Source organism: Oryctolagus cuniculus, chromosome 7 (assembly GCF_964237555.1).
Source record: "Oryctolagus cuniculus chromosome 7, mOryCun1.1, whole genome shotgun sequence".
Lineage (NCBI taxonomy): Eukaryota > Metazoa > Chordata > Mammalia > Lagomorpha > Leporidae > Oryctolagus > Oryctolagus cuniculus.
Window position 1 is genome coordinate 123,128,523 of NC_091438.1, and position 22,128 is coordinate 123,150,650.

At 36.8% G+C, this 22,128-nt stretch overlaps 1 protein-coding gene across 2 annotated transcripts in view; it reads left to right on the top strand.

Annotated features, from left to right (window-relative positions):
* LOC138843130 (cytosolic carboxypeptidase 6-like) overlaps positions 1-22,128 on the top strand; it is a 362,869-nt gene that overhangs the window by 260,045 nt on the left and 80,696 nt on the right. The window contains exon 3 of one of the 2 annotated variants that reach the window (XM_070078549.1): positions 15,160-15,284. In XM_070078549.1, coding sequence (XP_069934650.1) covers positions 15,160-15,284 — 125 coding nt within the window. Of the gene's footprint in view, positions 1-15,159; positions 17,428-22,128 lie in introns of those variants that run through there. The other variant, XM_070078548.1, reaches the window with a different exon arrangement.

The window sequence follows — 22,128 nt, forward strand, 5'->3', positions numbered from 1 at the left end:
CCTACCACCCACTAAGCTGTGTAACTCTGGGCAAGTTACTTAATAACCTACATGAAATTCAGTTTTCATTTACTGAGTGATCCATATACATGTTTTTAAAAAACTTAATTATTTGAAGGGTATAGACTGAAGGTTTGTGTCCTCCCCAGATTCATATATTGAGGCCCTAGGATCTCCTAAATTCTAAATGTGACTGTATTTAGAGATAGGGACTATAGAGAGTTCATTAAGATTAAAAGGAGTAATTAGTGTTAGGCCCTGATCCAATGAGATTAGAATCCTTATAAAAAGAAATACAAGAGAGCTGACTTCAGCACATGCACCAAGGAAAGACCATGTGGGGATCTAGCAAGGAGGCTGGAAAGAGAGCCCTGACCAGAAACTGAACCCTGGACTTAGTTCTTGGACTTCTCATCCTCCAGAACTGTGAGAAAATCAACTCCTGTTGTTTAAGTCACACACTATGTGGTATCTTGTTATGATAGCCCAAGCAGACATTAACCTTTATAATCCAGAAGAAAAAGAGAAAGGGAGAAACAGCAGGGTAAAAGGAAAGAAGGAAGAGAGGGAGGGAGGGAAGGAATAAGGCAGAGAAAGAAGAAATGAGACAAACTCACTTTTAATGTTTTCCTGGTAACGTGATATTTTCTCCTCCTTTTAAAGTATAATTGATTTTATCATGTGAATCTCTAGGCAAATGCTTATTTTTTTTGAAAATTTATTTATTTGAAAAGCAGAGTTACAGAGAGGCAGAGGCAGAGGCAGAGGCAGAGAGAGAGAGAGAGAGAGAGGTCTTCCATCTGCTGGTTCACTCCCTAAATGGCCTCCACAGCCAAAGCTGGGCCATCTGAAGCCAGGATCCAGGAGCCCACACGAGTACAGAGGCCTGAGCACTTGGGCCATCTTCTACTGCTTTCCCAGGCCATAGCAGAGAGCTGGATTGGAAGTGGAGCAGCTGGGTATCAAACCTGCAACCATATGGCCTGCCAACACTGCAGGCGGCGGCTTTCTTGGCTATGCCAGAGCACCAGCCCTGCTTAGTTTACTTACTAGAAAGTTACATCTATGTTTGTATATGAAAAATTTTGATGTTTTTCCATAAAACATACTTTCATCAACTTTTTTGAAGAATATACATTTCCATGGATTTCAAACATATTATGTACCAGAATAAAGTTATCTTTTAATTTTATATACTTTTTGAAGTATGTTTGTATTTTTTTGAATTAATCTATCCCATTACTGTAACAATTGATAGAGCATTTCAAGCCTCACAGGTATTTGTAAGGGCTGAGTTTATGCCAAAACTTTTCTGACTTTTTTTTTTTTTTGAATTTATAAAGTAAATGTGTAGCTGTAAGCTAATAGCCAAATAATAAGGTATAATGAACTGCTCCCTTTTCAGTGCTTCACTTACTAATTCTGTAATCCTTTGGGATGTTGTAAACTCTCATTCAGATTAAGGAGCTCTTGTATAGGTTTTTTTGTCAGTGGATGGTTGTTAAATCAGTGTTTTGGGGTGGGAGTGGAGGCCTGATAACTAGGACTTTCTATTTTACACTCTTGCCGCTGTCACTGTCTTTGTGCTACCTCCCTCTGTTTTCTATGTTAACATTGCTTAAATTTGATTAAAAAAAAAGGAATATGGGGTGTTTGGCACAGCAGTTAGAATGCCCTTTGGGGATGCCATCATCCGTTTTGGAGTACCTGGTTTGAATTCCAGCTCTTCTGCTTCTGATCTAGCTTGCTGCTAATATGCATCCTGGAAAACATTAGATGATGGCTTAAAGTACTTAGGTCCTTGCCACTGATCTGGGAGACCTGGATTGAGTCTGGATTACCGGCTTTTCCTGGTCCAGGCCTGGATATTATGGGCATTAGGGAGTAAACCAGTGGATGGAAGTCTAGATTGAAGCCTTTCAAAGGAAAGAAAATGAAAATAAATAAATAAATTTTTAAAAAATATTGAAAGTCTTTGAACAACTAACTCTCATTTTAAATTTCCTATGGAAAATCAAATATGTTTAACTTTTTCTGTCTTTCAAAAATTTTAGGCTTTTCTGTTTCTGTTTTCTAGCTTCTGCTATCTTTTTTTTGTTTGAACTCCTGTTTTTTTTTAATCTTCTTGAAATAGAAACTTAGATAACTGATTTTCAACCATAGATACAAATAACAAATCCAATCATCTTTATTCATAAGTATGTACATGCATATACCAGTTTAGGTTTGAATTTAGACCTTATAATGGATATAGTTGTATCCCACACATTTTCATTTTCACATATTCAACATAATTCAGTTTAAAATATTACTACTATAGTATAGTATATTATCTGTCCTTTGACATTTGTTGAGACTTTCTTTCTGAACCAACGATTATCACTTTTGAGATGTATACTATGTCTATGAAATGAATTTATGTTAGTTCTCCTGGCTGTTACATAGCTAAAACTAGATATATTTTTAAATTATGTTTTCAATCTTTTAAAAATATTTCATAGGTTTTATAATTGATAGTATTGATATATAAGTTTCTCACAATTACTCTATGTTGATCTTTGTTTTTATTTTGTCAAATTTTATGTTTTATATTTTTAGTTATATATACTTTTAAGATTTTTGTTTTCTGGCCAGCGCCGCGGCTCACTAGGCTAATCCTCCGCCTTGTGGAGGTTCTAGTCCCGGTTGGGGCACAGGATTTTGTCCCGGTTACCCCTCTTCCAGGCCAGCTCTCTGCTGTGGCCAGGGAGTGCAGTGGAGGATGGCCCAAGTTCTTGGGCCCTGCACCCACATGGGAGACCAGGATAAGGACCTGGCTCCTGCCATTGGATCAGCGCAGTGCACCGGCCACAGCGGCCATTAGAGAGTGAACCAATGGCAAAGGAAGACCTTTCTCTCTGTCTCTCTCTCTCACTGTCCAATCTGCCTGTCAAAAAATTAAAAAAAAAAGATTTTTATTTACCTTTTTTACCATGAAATATTTCTGTTCATTTCTTTTTTTTAACTTTTATTTAATGAATATAGATTTCCAAAGTACAGCTTATGGACTACATTGGCTTCCCCCCCTCCCCCAAATGATTTCCCTCCCACCCGCAACCCTCCCCTTTCCCACTCCCTCTCCCCTTCCATTCACATGAGGATTCATTTTCAATTTTCTATATATACAGAAGATCAGTTTAGTATACATTAAGTAAAGATTTCAACAGTTTGCACCCACACAGAAACACAAAGTGAAAAATACTGTTTGAGTACTCGTTATAGCATTAAATCTCAATGTACAGCACATTAAGGACAGAGATCCTACATGAGGAGTAAGTGCACAGTGTCTCCTGTTGTTGACTTTACAAATTGACACTCCTGTTTATGGCATCAGTAATCTCCCTATGCTCCAGTCATGAGTTTCCAAGGCTATGGAAGCCTTTTGAGTTCTCCGACTCTTATCTTGTTTAATTAGGTCATTGTCAAAGTGGAGGTTCTCTCCTCCCTTCAGAGAAAGGTACCTCCTTCTTTGAAGACCTTTTCTTTCCACTGGGAACTCACTCACAGAGATCTTTCATCATTTAGGTCCTTTTTTTGTTTTTTTTTTCCCAGAGTGTCTTGGCTTTCCATGCCTGAAACACTCACATGGGCTTTTCAGCCAGATCCGAATGCCTTTAGGGCTGATTCTGAGGCCAGAGTGCTGTTTAGGACATCTGCCATTCTATGAGTCTGCTGTGTATCTCGCTTCCCATGTTGGATTGCTCTCCCCTTTATTTATTCCATCGGTTAGTGTTAGCAGGTACTAGACTTGTTTATGTGCTCCCTTTGACTCTTAGTCCTTTCATTATGATCAATTGTGAACTGAAATTGATCACTTGGACTAGTGAGATGGCATTGGTACATGCCACTTTGATGGGATTGAATTGGAATCCCCTGGTATGTTTCTAACTCTACCATTTGGGGCAAGTCAGCTTGAGCATGTCCCAAATTGTACATCTGTTCCCTCTCTTATTCCCACTCTTATATTTAACAGGGATCACATTTCAGTTAAATTTCAACACTTAAGAATAGTTGTGTATTAATTACAGAATTAAACCAGTAGTATTAAGTAGAATAGACAAAAAAAAATACTGAGAGGGATAATGTATTAAGTTGTTCATTAACAGTCAGGGCTATGCTGACCAAGTCACCATTTCTCATAGTGTCCATTTCACTTCAGGAGGTTTCCTTTTTGGTGTTCAGTCAGTTGTCACCAATCAGGGAGAACATATGATATTTGTCCCTTTGGGACTGCCTTATTTCACTCAGCATAATGTTTTCCAGATTCCTACATTTTGTTGCAAATGACTGGATTTCATTGTTTTTACTGCGGTATAGTATTCTAAAGAGTACATATCCCATAATTTCTTTATCCAGTCTACCGTTGATGGGCATTTAGGTTGGTTCCAGGTGATGGCTATTGTGAATTGTGCTGCAATAAACATTAGGGTGCAGACCGCTTTTTTGTTTATCAATTTAAATTCCTTTCAGTAAATTCCAAGGAGTGGGATGGCTGGGTTGAACGGTAGGGTTATCTTCAGGTTTCTGAGGAATCTCCAGACTGACTTCCATAGTGGCTTGACCAGTTTGCATTCCCACCAACAGTGGGTTAGTGTCCCTTTTTCCCCACATCCTCGCCAGCATCTGTTGTTGGCAAATTTCTGCATGTGAGCCATTCTAGCCTGGGTGAGGTGAAACCTCATTGTGGTTTTGATTTGCATTTCCTTGATTGCTAGTGTTCTTGAACATTTTTTCATGTGTCTGTTGGCCATTTGGATTTCCTCTTTTGAAAAATGTCTATTGAGTTCTTTGGCCCATCTCTTAAGTGGGTTGTTTGTTTTGTTTTTGTGGAGTTTCTTGATCTCTTTGTAGATTCTGGTTATTAACCCTTTATCTGTTGCATAGTTTGCAAATATTTTTTCCCATTCTCTCAGTTGTCTCTTCACTCTCCTGACTGTTTCTTTTGCAGTACAGAAACTTCTCAATTTTATACAATCCCAAATGTAAATTTTGGCTTTGACTGCCTGTGCCTCCCGGGTCTTTTCCTGAAACTCTTTGCCTGTGTCAATATCTTGCATTGTTTCTCCAAAGTTCTCTAATAATTTGATGGCTGTTGATTTTTGTGCATTGATTTTATATCCTGCCACTTTGCCAAACTCCTCTATGAGTTCCAATAGTCACTTAGTAGATAGAGTTCTTTGGATCCTCTAAGTAAAGAATCATATCATCTGCAAAGAGGGATAGTTTGACTTCTTCCTTCTCAATTTGTATTTCTTTAATTTCTTTTTCTTGTCTGATGCCTCTGGCTAAAACTTCCAGAACTATGTTAAATAGCAGTGGTGAGAGTGGACATCCCTGTTTGGTGCCAGATCTCAGTGGAAATGCTTCCAACTTTTCCCCATTCAATAGGATGCTGACCGTGGGTTTTTCATAAATTTCTTTGATTGTGTTGAGGAATGTTTTTTCTATAACCAGTTTGCTTAGAGTTTTCATCATGAAAGCGTGCTGGATTTTATCGAATGCTTTCTCTGAATCTATTGAGATAATCATATAGTTTTTCTTCTGCAGTCTGTTAATGTGGTGAATCACATAGGTTAATTTGCGAATTTTTTTTAATATTATAAAATTGTTTAACTTTTATTCAATAAATATAAATTTCCAAAGTACAGCTTTTGGATTACAGTGGGTTCCCCTACCCCATAACTTCCCTCCCACCCATAACCCTCCTATTTCCTGCTCCCTCTCATATCCCAGAATATTACAAAATTGTATAAAAGACATTTGTACAGTAAACAAATATACTGATTTCTAATGTAATATTTGAATACTTGAAGCAGCAAGGCTAAGTACTTCTTAGCCAAAATAACATGTTTTGTCCAGTGTAAAACCCATTTACCATCCCAATACACAAAGGGATTTGGGGCAATAAGGAAAAAAGAAGTCCACACATGCAGAAATTTTAAGCAAAACAAAATAGAGAATGTATTTAGTTTCATGAAAATCACACGAGAATTAATAGTATTCCACTCATTTCCAACAAATATTTTTAAGTTTAATGAATGAATGAATTTTCAGTTACATAGCAGAAAACTTCTACCCTCTCCCATAAAACTGAAAGAGAAACTTTTTAAAAGTTAAAACTGATGAAAGAATTCTGCAATACATGTTTTTTTTTTAAACTTTTATTTAATGAATATAAATTTCCAAAGTACGACTTATGGATTACAATGGCTTCCCCCCCATACCGTCCCTCCCACCCACAACCCTCCCCTTTCCCACTCCCTCTCCCCTTCCATTCACATCAAGATTCATTTTCGATTATCTTAATATACAGAAGATCAGCTTAGTATACATCAAGTATGGATTTCAACAGTTTGCTCCCACACAGAAACATAAAGTGAAAAATAATAGATGATTTTTTTTAAATGATGATGAAATCAGAGCAGACCTATTGTCATGTTTAATCCCAGTGAGAGTCAAGTTGGGAATTTTGAACCATGCCTGCATATCCGGGATTAAATCCCACTTGGTCTGGGTGGATGGTCTTTCTGATGATTTGTTGCATTCTATTGGACAGAATTTTATTGAGGATTTTTGCATCTATGTTCATCAGGGAAATTGATCTGTACTTCTCTTTTTCAGCTGCATTTTTTCAGTTTAGGAATTAAGGTGATGTTGGCTTCACAGAAAGAATTTGGGAGGATTCCCTCTTTTTCCGTTGTTTTGAATAGTTTGAGAAGAGTTGGAGTTAGTTCTTCTTTAAATGTCTGGTAGAATTCAGCAGTGAATCCATCCTTTCCTGGGCTTTTCTTTGTTAGGAGGGCCTTTATTACTGATTCAATTTCTGTCTCATTTATGGTTCTGTTCAGGTTTTCTATGTATACATGGTTCAATTTAGGTAGGTTGCATGTGTCCAGGAAGCTATCCATTTCTGATAGGTTTCCCTGTTTGCTGGAATACAAGTCCTTGTAGTAGTTTCTGATGATTTTTTTATTTCTGTGGTGTTTGTTATTATGTTTTCTTTTTCATCTCTGATTTTATTGATTTGGGTCTTTTCTTTTTTTAGTTAGTTGGGCCAATGGGGTGTCAATTTTGTTTATTTTTTCAAAAAACTAGCTGTTTGCTTGGCTGATTTTTTGTAATGTTTTTTGATTCAATCCTGTTAATTTCTTCTCTGATTTGAATTCTTTCTCCTCTCCTACTAGATTTGGGTCTGGTTTGCTGCAGTTTTTCTAGGTCCTTGAGATGCGCTGAAAGCTCATTTATTTGGTACCTTTTCAAATTTTTGATATAGGCACCTATTGATATAAACTTGCCTCTCAATACTGCTTTTGCTGTGTCCCATAAGTTTTGATATGTTGTGTTGTTATCCTCATTTACTTCCAGAAAGTTTCTGATTTCTCTTTTGATTTCTTGAATGACCCAGTGTTCATTCAGGAGCATGTTGTTCAGTCTCCATGTGTTTGCATACTTTTTAGGGTTTCCTGAGTTGCTAATTTCCAGCTTCATTCCGCTGTGGTCTGAGAAGCTGCATGGTATGATTCTAATTCTTTTAAATTTGCTGAGACTTGCTTTATGGCCTAGTATGTGATCAATCCTAGAGAAGGTTCCATGCACTGCTGAGAAGAATGTGAAGTCTGTAGATGTAGGGTTGAAAGTTCTGTAGATATCTGTTAGATCCATTTGGGCAATAGTGTCAATTAAATCTGCTGTTTCCTTGTTGATCTTCTGTCCGGATGATCTGTCTGTTTTTGAGAGTGGAGTATTGAAGTCCCCCAGTACTATTGTATTGGAATCTAAGTCTCCCTTTAAGTCCCTTAACATATCTTTTAAATAGACTGGTGCCCTGTAATTAGGTGCATATACATTTATAATAGTTACATCTTCCTGTTGAATTGAACCCTTAATCATTATATAGTGCCCCTCTTTGTCTCTCTTAACAGTTTTTGTATTAAAGTTTATTTTGTCTGATATTAATATGGCTACACCTGCTTTTTTTGGTTTCTGTTTGCATGGAATATCTTTTTCCAGCCTTTCACTTTCAATCTGCATGCATCTTTGTTAGAGAGATGTGTTTCTTGTAGGCAGCAAATAGTTGGGTTTTGTTCCTTAAGTCAATCAGCCAATTGGTGTCTTTTAACTGAAGAAATAAGTCCATTAACGTTTAATGTGACTGTTGATACATAGGGACTTTGCCCTGCCATTTTCCCCAAGATATTTTCTAGTATTTGCTTTGAGCTTCCCATGTCTTTTACTGGTAGGTTTTCTTCCTTTACCTTCTTTCATATTGATGGCCATGTTTCTGTGTTTCTGAGTGTAGCACATCTTTAAGCATCTTTTGCAGGGCCGGACGAGTGGCCACAAAGTCTTTCAATTTCTGTTTGCTATGAAAGATCTTTATTTCACCTTCATTCACAAATGAGAGCTTAGCAGCATATAATAGTCTGGAAATTTTTCTCTGTTAGCACCTGTGCTATGTCTCGCCATTCCCTCTTAGCCTGTGGTGTTTCTGATGAGAAGTCTGCTGTGAGTCTAATTGGAGATCCTCTGAGAGTAATCTGACGTTTCTCTCTTGCACATTTTAGGATCTTTTCTTTATGTTTCACTGTGGTGAGTTTAATTACAACGTGTCGTGGTGAGGATCTCTTTTGTTCATGTTTACATGGGGTTCTATGAGCTTCCTGTACTAGGATGTCTCTGTCCTTCTCCAAATCCGGAAAGTTCTCTGCTAGTATCTCACTAAAAAGGCCTTCTAATCCTTTCTCTCTCTCCATGCCTTCAGGAATTCCTAGAACTTGAATGGTTTTTTTTAATAGTATCCTGTAGATTCCCAACAATATTTTTTAGATTTCTAATTTCCTCTTCTTTTCTTTGGTTTGACTGTATGCTTTCCTGTGCTCTGTCTTCTAAGTCCGATATTCTCTCTTCTGTTTCACTGACTCTGTTTTTTAGACTTTCTAATGTGTTTGTCATTTGATCTATTGAGTTCTTCATTTCATTTTGATTTCTCTTCACTATCACACTTTCCTGTTCTACTAGTTTCTGAGTTTCATTTTGATTCTTCCTTTAAATTTCATTTTCACGAGAGAGATTTTCAATCCTGTCCAATAAGGATTTCTGTAGTTCAAGAATTTGCTTTTGAAAACTTCTAAATGTTCTTATCATAAATTTTTGAAATCCATATCTTGCATTTCTTCTATCTCATCATCTTCATAATCTTGCCTTGGGGTGTTTTGTTTATTTGGAGGCATCATAGTGTCATTGTTGATCTTGGTCCCTTGATTTTTGTGTTTGTTGCTTGGCATTGTTAATTCTTCTTCCCTCACTGTGAGTTTTTTTTTTTTTTTTTTTTTTTTTTTTATACTATGTCTGTGTTAAGTGGACTGCCTGCTGTTGGAGGAGCCTTGGAGGCTTGAGATGGGTTTGGCCTGAGAGCTCTGCTTGGTTCTTCCGGGTTGCGGGTGTGTAAGGGTGACACCCTCAGGTTATGCGTGGTAAATCTCTCTCTATTTATTTATTTATTCATTTATTTTATTTTTTGTTCAGGAGGTAAGTAATACCGCACGGCTGAGCAGAATCGATGGTATTTAGCTTCTGATCTCTGGCTTCTACCCAAAGAGTCTGTGCCGGCTCAGTTTCTCCTGCGTACTCCCACTGGGTTGCCTATGCTACTGAATTGTAGCCTTAGCTCTCCCCTTTTGTTATGTATATCCCGAGTGGGGCCTGCTCTTTGTCTCTTGCTCCCCTTTGCAAGGTTGGCAGAGAGAGAAACTTGTCTGTACCAGTACCCCCCCCCACCTTTTTTTTTTTTCCTTCTCTCCTGTAGTTAGTCTGGTGAAGTTTCCCACCTCAAAGCCTACTTCCCTCTAGATTCTGTCTGCCGTTTCCCCACCAATGTCTCCAGTTACTGAGCTCACCTCCCCTTCCAGCGCCGATGTGTGGACTCGGAGCCCTGGGCATCCCTGCTCTCCCCGCTGGTGTCTATGTCACATCCACTCCCCTTCCCGCACTGGTGCGCAGACCCTGCAGCTCCTGCAGCTCGGCTTCCACGCAGTGGGCGACCTTGCTCTCCCAATAGGTCCTCCGAGTCACAGCCACTAGATCCGGAAGAGTTTCCTCTGCAATTTTTTCCTGATCTTTTTCTGAGGCTACCGTAACTCCACTTTTATTAAACTAAATTTTCCCGGACTATTGGTGCGCGCCCTCGCTATTCCGCCATCTTCTCTGTTCATTTCTAAGAATGTTTCTTGTTTAAAAAAGCTATCCTGTCTGATCAATGTTTAGATATATTAGCATTTTATCAATATTGATTTCCTGCTATAAATTTTCATCCTTTTATTTTCCATCTGTTGTATACTGAAGTGTAGTATTGTATTTTAAGTAATATAAAGTTTATGTATGTGTAATGTTTATCTTTTCTTTCATAAATGATTTTATTGTATGTATTTAATGTATACAAAATGATTTTTATATACTTATACAGAGTGAAATGGTTACCAAAGAAAGCATATTAACATATACACTATTGTATATAGTTACCTTTTTTTTTTTTTTTACAGGCAGAGTGAGTGGACAGTGAGAGAGACTGAGAGAAAGGTCTTCCTTTTTTTGCCGTTGGTTCACCCTCCAATGGCCGCTGCGGCCGGCGCGCCACGGCCAGCGTACCGCACTGATCCTATCACAGGAGCCAGGTACTTATGCTGGTCTCCCATGGGGTGCAGGGCCCAAGCGCTTGGGCCATCCTCCACTGCACTCCCTGGCCACAGCAGAGTGCTGGCCTGGAAGAGGGGCAACCGGGACAGAATCCGGTGCCCCGACTGGGACTAGAACCCAGTGTGCCGGCGCCGCAAGGTGGAGGATTAGCCTAGTGAGCCGTGGCGCCAGCCCAAGTTACCTTTCTTTTGAGTGTTTATTTGTGATATAATCTTAAATAAACCCTCTTAGGAAATTTCCAGTATATAATACTATAAACCTCATGTTATAATTTACATATCTAGATGTACTCATCCTACCTAACTTCAACTTTGTACTCTTTGATATTTGTCTCTGTATTTCCTCCTCTTATTCCTTACCCCTGGTCACTATGATTCTGTTTTGTTTCTGTGTATTTGGATTTTAGTTTTTTAGACTCAATATGTGAATATTATTATTTTTCTTTCTGTATTTGGCTTATTTTACTTAGCATAATATGTTCCAAAGTAATCCATTTTATTTTTGTTATAATGTTTAATCCATTTACATTTAATGGACTTTAGTGATATTTTTGAGTTTAACAGATACAGCTTACCTTTGTTTTGTATTTGTTTTATACATTTTAGATTCAACTCTGTATTATTTTCTGCACTTTCATTTAAATAGAAGGAAGGTGGATGATTTAGGTACATTTTTTGCTCATTTTAAATAGATGCTTTCAGAAGGTCATAAACTGATACTTAGTTGAGATATTTCAGGTAATACAAGGAAATTAGTGTTCATACAAATACATATAGAAAGCATAATTTTCATGAAAATGACAAAGATGATCAACCAAATAGTTACAGAATATCAAATATCAAATGTTTATTATTCTTTCAGAGAGTAAGCTTAATGAGCATAATGACAGTAACTGATTTATTAAATGCACTATTGGATAACACATAACTTGGTTATTTTTGAATGAATGACTGAACAATTGAATAAATGAACTGATTGTAGCTAAGGTATACTCTGAAGAACAACTCAGTATAGTAAGAAGTCTAAGATCATACCTTGTGCTTTAAACCATGAACTTAAAGTAACGCTAATGATTTCTGGTTTTCAGTTCACTCATCATGGGGTCATAGTGAGGTTTAATAACATAAAAGATGTCCAGTTATCTTGAGAGTATAAATTTCTAGAGACATTTGTTTATTGATATTAGATAATATATGCTGCAGCAATTTTAAGATGTATTATTTTACAAGACCTATTTACATTGTTCTAGTACTAAAAACAAAAATCTTTTCATTTGAATATTAAAATATACTTTTAATATTTAGTTCTTAGATTGTGAATTTTTAGGACAAAAAATTGTACCATTTTCTCCTTATTTTAAGGAGAGTAATTTTATTTATTTTTATTTTTATTTTATTTTATTTTTTAATTTTTTTACAGGCAGAGTGCACAGTGAGAGAGAGAGAGACAGAGAGAAAGGTCTTCCTTTGCCGTTGGTTCACCCTCCAATGGCCGCTGCGGCCGCTGCGCTGCGGCCAGCACACTGTGCTGATCTGATGGCAGGAGCCAGGTGCTTCTCCTGGTCTCCCATGGGGTGCAGCGCCCAAGGACTTGGGCCATCCTCCACTGCACTCCCTGGCCACAGCAGAGAGCTGGCCTGGAAGAGGGGCAACCAGGACAGAATCTGGCACCCCGACTGGGACTAGAACCTGGTGTGCTGGCGCCGCAAGGCCGAGGATTAGCCTAGTGAACCACGGCACCGGCTAGGAGAGTAATTTTATTAAGTATTATATCCTTTATTATACCTCTCACCTTTGTTAAGTGGAGAACTATAGAGGTTAAAAGCATGTTGCTTCAATTCAGATTTCAACTGTAGCTTTCATTTGCTTACTAGCTGTTTAACTTTTTTTTCTGTGCTTGGTTTTCTCACATGTAAATAGAGATAATAATAGTGCCTTCCTCATTGTTTTGAGAAAGGTTATTACAGTAGGGGTCTTCAAAAGTTCATGGAAATTGTGCATTATGAAAAAATCAGGCATGGATTTCCAAATTTTTTTGTACCATAAAAAATTTCCATTTTGAAAGAACAATCCTGCTTATTGTCTCATGTCCTAAACAAATCTGCATTCCACTCATTGGACTTTTTGAAAGGGAGTATAGAAGTATTATAAAAACAGGTACAACATACATTGAATCTCATATGTACTTAAATTTTTACTTAATTTACTGATTGACTCTGTGGATTCTTAGCTTCTGGTTTAAAAATGTAATTTGCACTTTGAGATAAAGGTTTCTGTGGGTTGATTTGAAGCTTTTGCGTTGTACCCCAGTTATCCTGCCTGTATTCATAGAAATTTTTGCCTATAAAATAAAGGAACTATGGCAATTCAATAAAAAAACTTGCTTTTAATTTTATTCTTATATAGACTTTTTATAATGCCCTCTGTTATAATATTAGTATAGAAGTAAATATTCATTTTTCTATTTGTATGATCCTTAGTTTATAGTTAAGAAACCAGGTTGGAAAACTAAGTGAATTTTCCAAGATAACTCAGTAAGTGGCAGAATTAAAACTAATATGGCTCTTCTGACTCCAAGGAGATTTAGTAAACATTTTTGGATGATGGCAAAAAGACAATTTAATTGAGAAATCCCCTTGGGAATTCTGGGTACAATTGAAAGTAGAAAAATTAAGATGAAAGTCTCTGGCCCTAATTATTTCATATTTGTTCTTTTATATCAATGGAAGTTTTTAAATATGTTTATATCTAACTGGAAGTAAGTGTTCCAATTCTGGAAGGAGGAATAAATCTATCTTCTCAGGCCAAATTTTCATAACAGATGAAAACAATCTGAAATTCATTGATATGGTTTGGGAGTAGGAATGGTTATCTTACTCAGTTGGATCACTGCCTGATCAATCCTTAAATCAGGCAGTCAGTGTTACAGTTGAAATAACCTTAGAAGTTAAATAACTCAGTATTTTCATTTTGTGTGAGAAACCCTGAGAGGGTAAATAACTTACCAGATTGAACTAGAATCTAGGTCTGCTGATTCCTAGGCTAGGACTTCATCCATTTACAACACAGTGTGCCTAGAAAAGCCAATGCATACCAGTAAGTACCATAGGAAATAGTGAATGAATATAAGGCTAAAATTCAATTTTGAGTGTTTTTTTTTTTTTTAAGAGCCAGACTCACTAGAGTTCATTTTAAAGCAAGATATTGCCTTGCTCTTTAATACCATCACAATATCTAACAATCAACAATGGCTTTGATGTTGTCTAGTCATTTTGACACTTCTTTAGCTGTTGATTATCTGTTTGGGAATTCACCAGATTCTTTATTTTTTCCCTTAGATTTATTTTATTTACTTGAAAGGCAGAGTTAGAGAAAGAGAGAGAGAGAGAGAGAGAGATATGGACGGACAGACAGACAAACTATCTACTAGTTGACTTCCCAAATATCCACAAGAGCCAGGCTGGGACAGGCTGAAGCCAGGAGCCAAGAATTCTATACAGGTCCCGTTCTCAGGGTGGCATGGCTCAAATACTTGGCCATCTTATACTGCTTTTCTCAGGAGCATTGGCAGGAAGCTGGGTCAGAAGTGAAGTAGCTAGGACATGAACTGGTGCCCATATGGGATGCCAGTATTGCAGGTGGTGGCTTAACCTGCTGTACCACAGTGCTGGCCCCCACCAGATTCTTTAACAATTTTATTGTATCCTGATATTAACATTTTGGGTAATTCACTGTTCATTAGAATATTGGAAAAAGGAGAGAAAAGAATGGATATGATACAAGCTTATATATATATTTTTTCTGTAACTTAGTTCTGTTTGTGGAGAAAATAGAAATTAAGTTTCATGATTATGAATTGAATATTATTATTCTTATGTAACCATTACTTCTAATTTTTTGCTTAAAACCTAACTCTACGTATTCTTTAATAAGTTCTGATAGAAGTTTGACATATAACAAGGACAGTACAATCTACAGAGCCCTGTTGTGAGAATTAAACAAAATCCCATGTATTAGAGGTAGTTTGTTTAGCATAAAGCTCAATATAATATACGTAACATAATCATCCTCAGTTTTCTAACTGGGAAACTGAACTTTGAGTTCTTCTCTTGGTTTATTTAAGCATAGGATCCATCTAGCACCCCAATCTGTCAAAGACATTTGTAGCACAAAGGTTCTGGGTCAAAAGGGCAAAGTTGCATGTATCACAACTTGGACTAGCTTAAAGCCTTCCTACACTAAGCTGCATTCAGCACTTACACTGGGCTGCATGCAGAGCTGGAAGGAAGCCTTACAGATTGTGAATACTTAACCTACCCATACTAAATGATGACGAATGCCACTGTAAGAGCTCATAATAATTAAATGTACATACTATTGAGCTGCACAAACTTTTATTAAAGCACAATTCTTTAATTTTTATTACCAGGTAACCTTGGCCGGGTGGACCAGGTCTCTGAGTTTGAATACGATCTCTTCATTAGGCCTGATACCTGTAATCCACGCTTCCGTGTCTGGTTCAACTTTACTGTTGAAAATGTGAGAGAATCACAGGTGAGGAATATCATGGGGTGTGTTAAGTGCGGTTTTGGTAAGAAGAATATGCTTTTGTTTTCTTTAAGGAAGATAAAAATAATGGCAGTATTAGTAATATATTCTTGTTACCTATTACCAATGATAGTTTTGTTTCAATAGACAGAGGAATAGGTACACTTTGGTAACTTTTATTGTTTGATGTTATTATAGAAACATTTTATCTGAGATGAAAGTGTTCTTTACTTATTAGAGTACCAGTGTGATATGCCAGGTTTCTTTGGGGGACACTACAAGGAAATACTGGGAGTGACTTGCTATTGTGTTTATATAGTGTACTGTTCTAGTTTTTAAATCCTTTAAAGACCTGTAAGAGATGTTTCAGTCACAGAAAGAGCTTTTCTTTGATTGTATGGTAGGTGTTTATATCTTTTAACCATATGATTCTTGTAACTGATCCTCTTTTACTTTTGTTTGGCTGGTAGGAAACTCAAAGCCAATTTATAGCCCTCTGGAAAACATTTTATTTGTGTTGCTGTGTATTAATTTTTCTTTTCTTTCAAATGAATTCAACTCCCTTTAATTGTGATTTCTTTAGCTACATTTTCTACCTGTATGTTTTTGTAATCCTTTTCAGATCATGTTTTAGATGAAAGTATTGATGAAAATAGAGAACAAAATATGTATGCTTTGAGTTAACATTAATAAAAATTGTATCCTAAGAAAACAATGATTATTCTGTTATCTTGAGACAGTTGTTCATGGAAAACTCTGCATAAGCTCCATATTCATAGCGATAATATGATTCTCTTAGGTAGTCCTGTAAAGCCATGTCTGCCTTTTCCTTGCAGGTCACTTTTTTTTTTCCTTTTTTAGTATATTTAGGGAGAAGATAAGGAGCTTATTTAATTTTTTCTCTTGATTCAGTCTTTCCTGCTTGGACTTTCACCTGGTTGTTTGCTTCTGTCTGTTTTTCTTTGCTACGAAAGGCTGGATATCAGATGGTGGTCATTGTCTGAAGTTTAGGAACTGTGAATCTCTCTTGACACAATACTGTTCCTGGCATGTTGGCTTCAGCAAAATAAGAGTGCAGGGATAGACACTTCACTATAGATTGTCTTAATTCTGTACACCACTACCACCCCAGGACTGAGTTCATAGAATGTTTACAGAAGTATTGGGGCTAACTGGAAGGAATAAAACATGGAGGACCCTAAACATTGTTTAGTAAATTTCACTAATCTCAGAATTTTAAAACAAAGGGGAGAAAAAAAAGAGTTAAACCTCATGCAAAGAACCCCTCAAAGATAAACTTTCTTTTTTTTTTTTTGCTGTCTTATAACAGAGTTCTTATTTTCAGTTTTTCGCAGTAATAATAATCATACTCCTCTCCTTCGGCTTTAGGGAGACTTACCTGCCTGAGGGGATTGACCTTTCTGTTCCACAAAGACAATCAATAGTCCTGAAAGTCTATTCCCAAAGTCTGTGTTACTGACTCTCGAGAGTTTAACTCACAAGAGGCATTCACCACGTATATTAGACTAAATTTTGGCATTTCAAATCTGGGTCCCCCAAGGTTCTCTCTCTGTTGCCATGAGTAAACATAGCAACCTGTTTTGTTACTTTCTTATGTTGGTAACTGTGGTTATCATAGTCATACACCTCTGAAGAACAATTCTGGAACAGTTTAGTCAATTCTTATGAAGAAAAAACATATTTTCTTTTTTTTGATTTTTTAAAAAATTATTTTTAAATTAAATTATTCCAATTCAATCCCATCAAGGTGGCATGTACCAATGCCATCTCACTAGTCCAAGTGATCAATTTCAGTTCACAATTGATCATAATGAAAGGACTAAGAGTCAAAGGGAGCACATAAACAAGTCTAGTACCTGCTAACACTAACCGATGGAATAAATAAAGGGGAGAGTGATCCAACATGGGAAGTGAGATACTCAGCAGACTCATAGAATGGCAGATGTCCTAAATAGCACTCTGGCCTCAGAATCAGCCCTAAAGGCATTCGGATCTGGCTGAAGAGCCCATGAGAGTATTTCAGGCATGGAAAGCCAAGACACTCTGGCAAAAGATCTCTGCGAGTGAGATCCCAGTGGAAAGAACAGGTCTTCAAAGAAGGAGGTACCTTTCTCTGAAGGGAGGAGAGAACCTCCACTTTGACTATGACCTTGTCTAAACAAGATAAGAATCGGAGAACTCAGAGGGCTTCCATAGCCTTGGAAACTCATGACTGGAGCATAGGGAGACTACTGATGCCATAGACAGGAGTGTCAATTTGTAAAGTCAACAACAGGAGTCACTGTGCACTTACTCCTCATGTAGGATCTCTGTCCTTGATGTGCTGTGTATTGAGATTTAATGCTATAACGAGTACTCAAACAATATATTTCACTTTGTGTTTCTATGGGGGTGCAAACTGTTGAAATCTTTACTTAATGCATACTAAACTGATCCTCTGTAAAAAAAAAAAAAAAAAAAAAAAAAAAAAGAAAGAAAGAAAGAAATTATCAACTCCCAACTTGACTCTCACTGGGATTAAACATGACAATAGGTCTGATCTGATTTCATCATCATTTAAAAAAAAATCATCTATTATTTCTCACTTTATGTTTCTGTGTGAGAGCAAACTGTTGAAATCCTTACTTAATGTATACTAAGCTGATCTTCTGTATATTAAGATAACCGAAAATGAATCTTGATGTGAATGGAAGGGGAGAGGGAGTGGGAAAGGGGAGGGTAGTGGGTGGGAGGGACGGTATGTGGGGGAAGCCATTGTAATCCATAAATCGTACTTTGGAAATTTATATTCATTAAATGAAAGTTAAAAAAAAATTTATTTGGGCCAGTGTCGCGGCTCACTTGGCTAATCCTCTGCCTGCGGCATTGGCACCCCAGGTTCTAGTCCCGGTCGGGGTGCCGGATTCTGTCCTGGTTGCTCTTCTTCCAGTTCAGCTCTCTGCTGAGGCCCAGGAAGGCAGTGGAGGATGGCCCAAGTCCTTGGGCCCTGCACCTGCATGGGAGACTAGGAGGAAGCACCTGGCTCCTGGCTTCGGATCGCAGAGCACCGGCCATTAAGGGGGTTAACCAACGGAAAAGGGAAGACCTTTCTCTCTGTCTCTCTCTCTCACTGTCTAACTCTACCTGTCCAAAAAAAAAAAAATTATTTGATAGGTAGAGTTACAGACAGTGAGAGAGAGAGAGAGAGAGAGAGAGAGAGAGAGAGAGAAAGTTCTTTCTTCAGTTGGTTCTCTCCCCAAATGGCCACTAAGGCCGGCGATGCACCCATCTAAAGCCGGGAGCCAGGTGCTTCTTTCTGGTCTCCCATGTGGGTGCATGGATCCAAGCACTTGGGCCATCTTCCACTGCTTTCCCAGGCCACAGCAGGGAAGAGGATCAAATGGGACTAGAACTGGCGCCCATTGAATGATAGTGCCCACAGGTGGAGGACTAACTGAGTGTGCCACAGCGCCGGCCCCTGGACGCATTTTCTTAAAAATAGTATAAACTGCCATATTTTCTAATCCATATAAGGGGTTTTGCTTTTCCTCTGCTTGTACAATATATGTACATCCTTTAGCTTGTTTACTGAATCCAGAAACCTAATAACATAAGAAATGGAGTTGATTACTTTTCAAACAACAGAATCATCTATTTTCTTTACATCTTTTGCTAAATAGAGACTTAACAGAAGATTAAAAATTATACTTTTTAAGCTTTGGTTTACATTAAATTCTTGACCTTTTTTTTTGTTTGTTTTATTTTGTTTCATTTTTGTTTTTCTGTCTTTCCTTTAGTGTCTATAAAGCTTGCATAGCTTATACAAGTCAGGAATAGAGTTGAAGTGTGAGATGACCAGAGAATTAGGAAAGAAGTGTTCCTTCAGTTATACCTTTGAGAGCAGTTGCTCATATATTTTCGAGTTTCTTGTTTGTTCTTCTAAAGTTATGTTCTTTTGGCTGTTTAAAATGTCTCTACTAAAGTCTTTACAATATCTTTACATCTGAAAACTATATCTTGTCTATCAATAAAATAAGTAAAATAAATGTATTCCAAGGGGTTGTTCTAATAAGAGAGTTGAGAATGTTAAATGGATGCTTATTTTTAAAGATATTAGAATCAATATTTTCTTTGTAAATTCTGTCTGCATATCCATTGCTATCCTGCTTTTGTTACATTTGGAAGTAAAAAAAAAATGTTTATCTGGTTTCCTGGAGCCTGATACTTTATCAGCCACTTTCTGTGGGCCATTGTCTCATCCACTATAATCACATTATATAGTTATGGAAATCTGTTTCAAGAAGGCATAAAGATCTACTGCAAAGATACAATATATATCCCTAGCTCACAGGATATTTGTTTTCATGGTTGTCTACATGAAAGAGAATAGTGTTACTATTAAGTTTGACTTGTAAGGTCTGCTTTGATAATGTCTTCCTATAATCTTTTCCATCTTTCCAATTTCCATTAAAACGAGAGTTGTATGAATGTAATCTAGTCAAGAACCACTTTTAGAGCTTGGTACTAGTAGACAAAAACAGTATTAGTTATCACAGGCTGACTCTGTTAAATGAATGTTAAAAATTGCAGCATTAAGTATACTGTTTGTTTAAACAGGTTTAGCTTTTGGGTTATTTGCCTTGATTTTTTATAATGCAATCAAAGCCTTGAACATAGAAATGTATCCCAGAACTGTTAACCCCTAAAAGTAGTTTCTAAATAGTGTATTTACAAGAGTCCATGAAAATTAAATGTCCTGGTACCTTCATGGAAAAGTAAATTTCTCTCTGTAAAATTGATATTAAATATTCTTATGTGAGAATTTATTATTGATACACTTGTGTGATGTGAAAGCAAATCTTCCTATTTAAATGCTTATGATAAAACCTCAGCCAATAAAAGGAAATAAAATTGTATTCCTGGACTATTTAAAATCTTTTACATTATTTTTATATCTCTAAATTTATCCTTCTCATTTCTGATAAGGTAACCAATGCTCAATGTAGTAAATATGACAAATATGATTATTACAAACAGAAAAAGCTGTACACATCATCTTACAAACTGGAAACAAATATTGTTAATTTTTGGCATATTTATTTCTAGGCTTATTTTCTGCTTTATTTTTTAGAGAATTATTAAATTTATATCTTTTTAGAAAGAAGATATAAGCATTTACACAGTCAATTTCTTATTAAAAATTTGATAATGTAACTCTATAATAGCTATTTGGCATTGGGCTGGGACCTTACTTTTGGGCATAAAGATTTTTTTCTATTATATATTGTTATAAATGACAGTGTAGTGAACATTTTTATGTAGGAATGTTAGCCAAATTTTATATTACTTCCTTGGCATAAATATACATGGGAAGAACCGATGAACAAAGAATATGAACATTTTGAAGACTTAACGTATATTTATAAATTGCCATGAGGAAGGTTATACTGTTTTGCTATCAGTAGTGAATGAGATTTCCTTCCTTGAATTTCTGGCTTTGTATTGTTTTATGAACTCACATGTTCATATATCCATAATAAACTATTTTTTTTCCTCACTTACTTGAAGCTTTGCCCAAATAAATGGGATATGATACAATGTCTCAGGCCTCTAGCCATAAAGAAATTAATTGTATCCCCAGAATAACATGGGACAATAAAAAACATCCATACATTATTTTGTCTTGTTTCTTCAATTCATCAATTCTGTTTTGCCTGGGTATCCTCTGAGGTATGTGACAGGAGATAAAAACTAGAATTATTTTATAATATATATATAACAAGATATTTCTAAACCCTCCTGCCTTGGCAGGTCTGCACCAAATGATTTTACAAGCCCTCTATGGTCCACAAGCCAGATATTCCCTACTCTTGTGTTACTATCTGTAAAGCAAAAGTGAAGATCCCACTATGTAAGGATATTGCCATATTTAAATAATTCAATGTAGGTAAAAGTGACTTGCATGGTATTTGCTAGATAATAGGAGCTCAATAGGTGATGGCTATTGTTTTTTTATTTTTTTTATTTTATTTTTTTAAAGATTTATTTATTTATTTAAAAGCCAGAGTTACATAGAGAGAGAAAGAGAGGCAGGGAGAGAGGTCTTCTATCCGCTGGTTCACTCCCTAGTTGGCCAAAATGGCCAGAGCTGCAGAGATCATAAGCCAGGAGCCAGGAGCTTCTTCCAGGTCTCCCAAGTGAGTGCAGGTGCCCAAAGACTTGGGCCATCTTCCACTGCTTTCCCAGGCCATAGCAGAAAGCGGGATCGGAAGTGGAGCAGCCAGGACTCGAACAGGCCCCCAAATGGGATACCAGCACTGCAGGTGGCGGCTTTATCAGCTATGCCACAGCATAGGCCCCTGTTTTTTTGTTTTTGTTTTTGTTTTTTTTTTTTAATACCGCAATAGTAGTAGTGATAAGAATAGTAATAGGAACAGTGAGAACAAAAGCTACCATCATGGCAGATTGCTGCTAGAAAACTTGTAGTATCTGTACCTCCTCTTTCTCATCCTTTCAAAAATCTATTGCTATTATCATCTTCATCAGCAAGCAAAATGTAGCTGTTAAGAAAATGGACACTTTGTTAGGCATACATGTTTTCTAGGCCTAGTACTACTACTTGGAAAAATGACAGACCTTGGGTTATTAATCTATTTATCTATTTGGGTTCTCAATTTCTATATGTATTTAGTGGGTTTAATAGTATTACTTAATAGAGCTAGTGTAAGAATTACATCATATGATAATGCATGTAATGAATCTAATGTCTAGTACAAAAGCAGTGGTCTACAAATATTATCTATTAATAATTGCTTCCAGTACTATTTCCACAAAATAAGAACATAGGTTC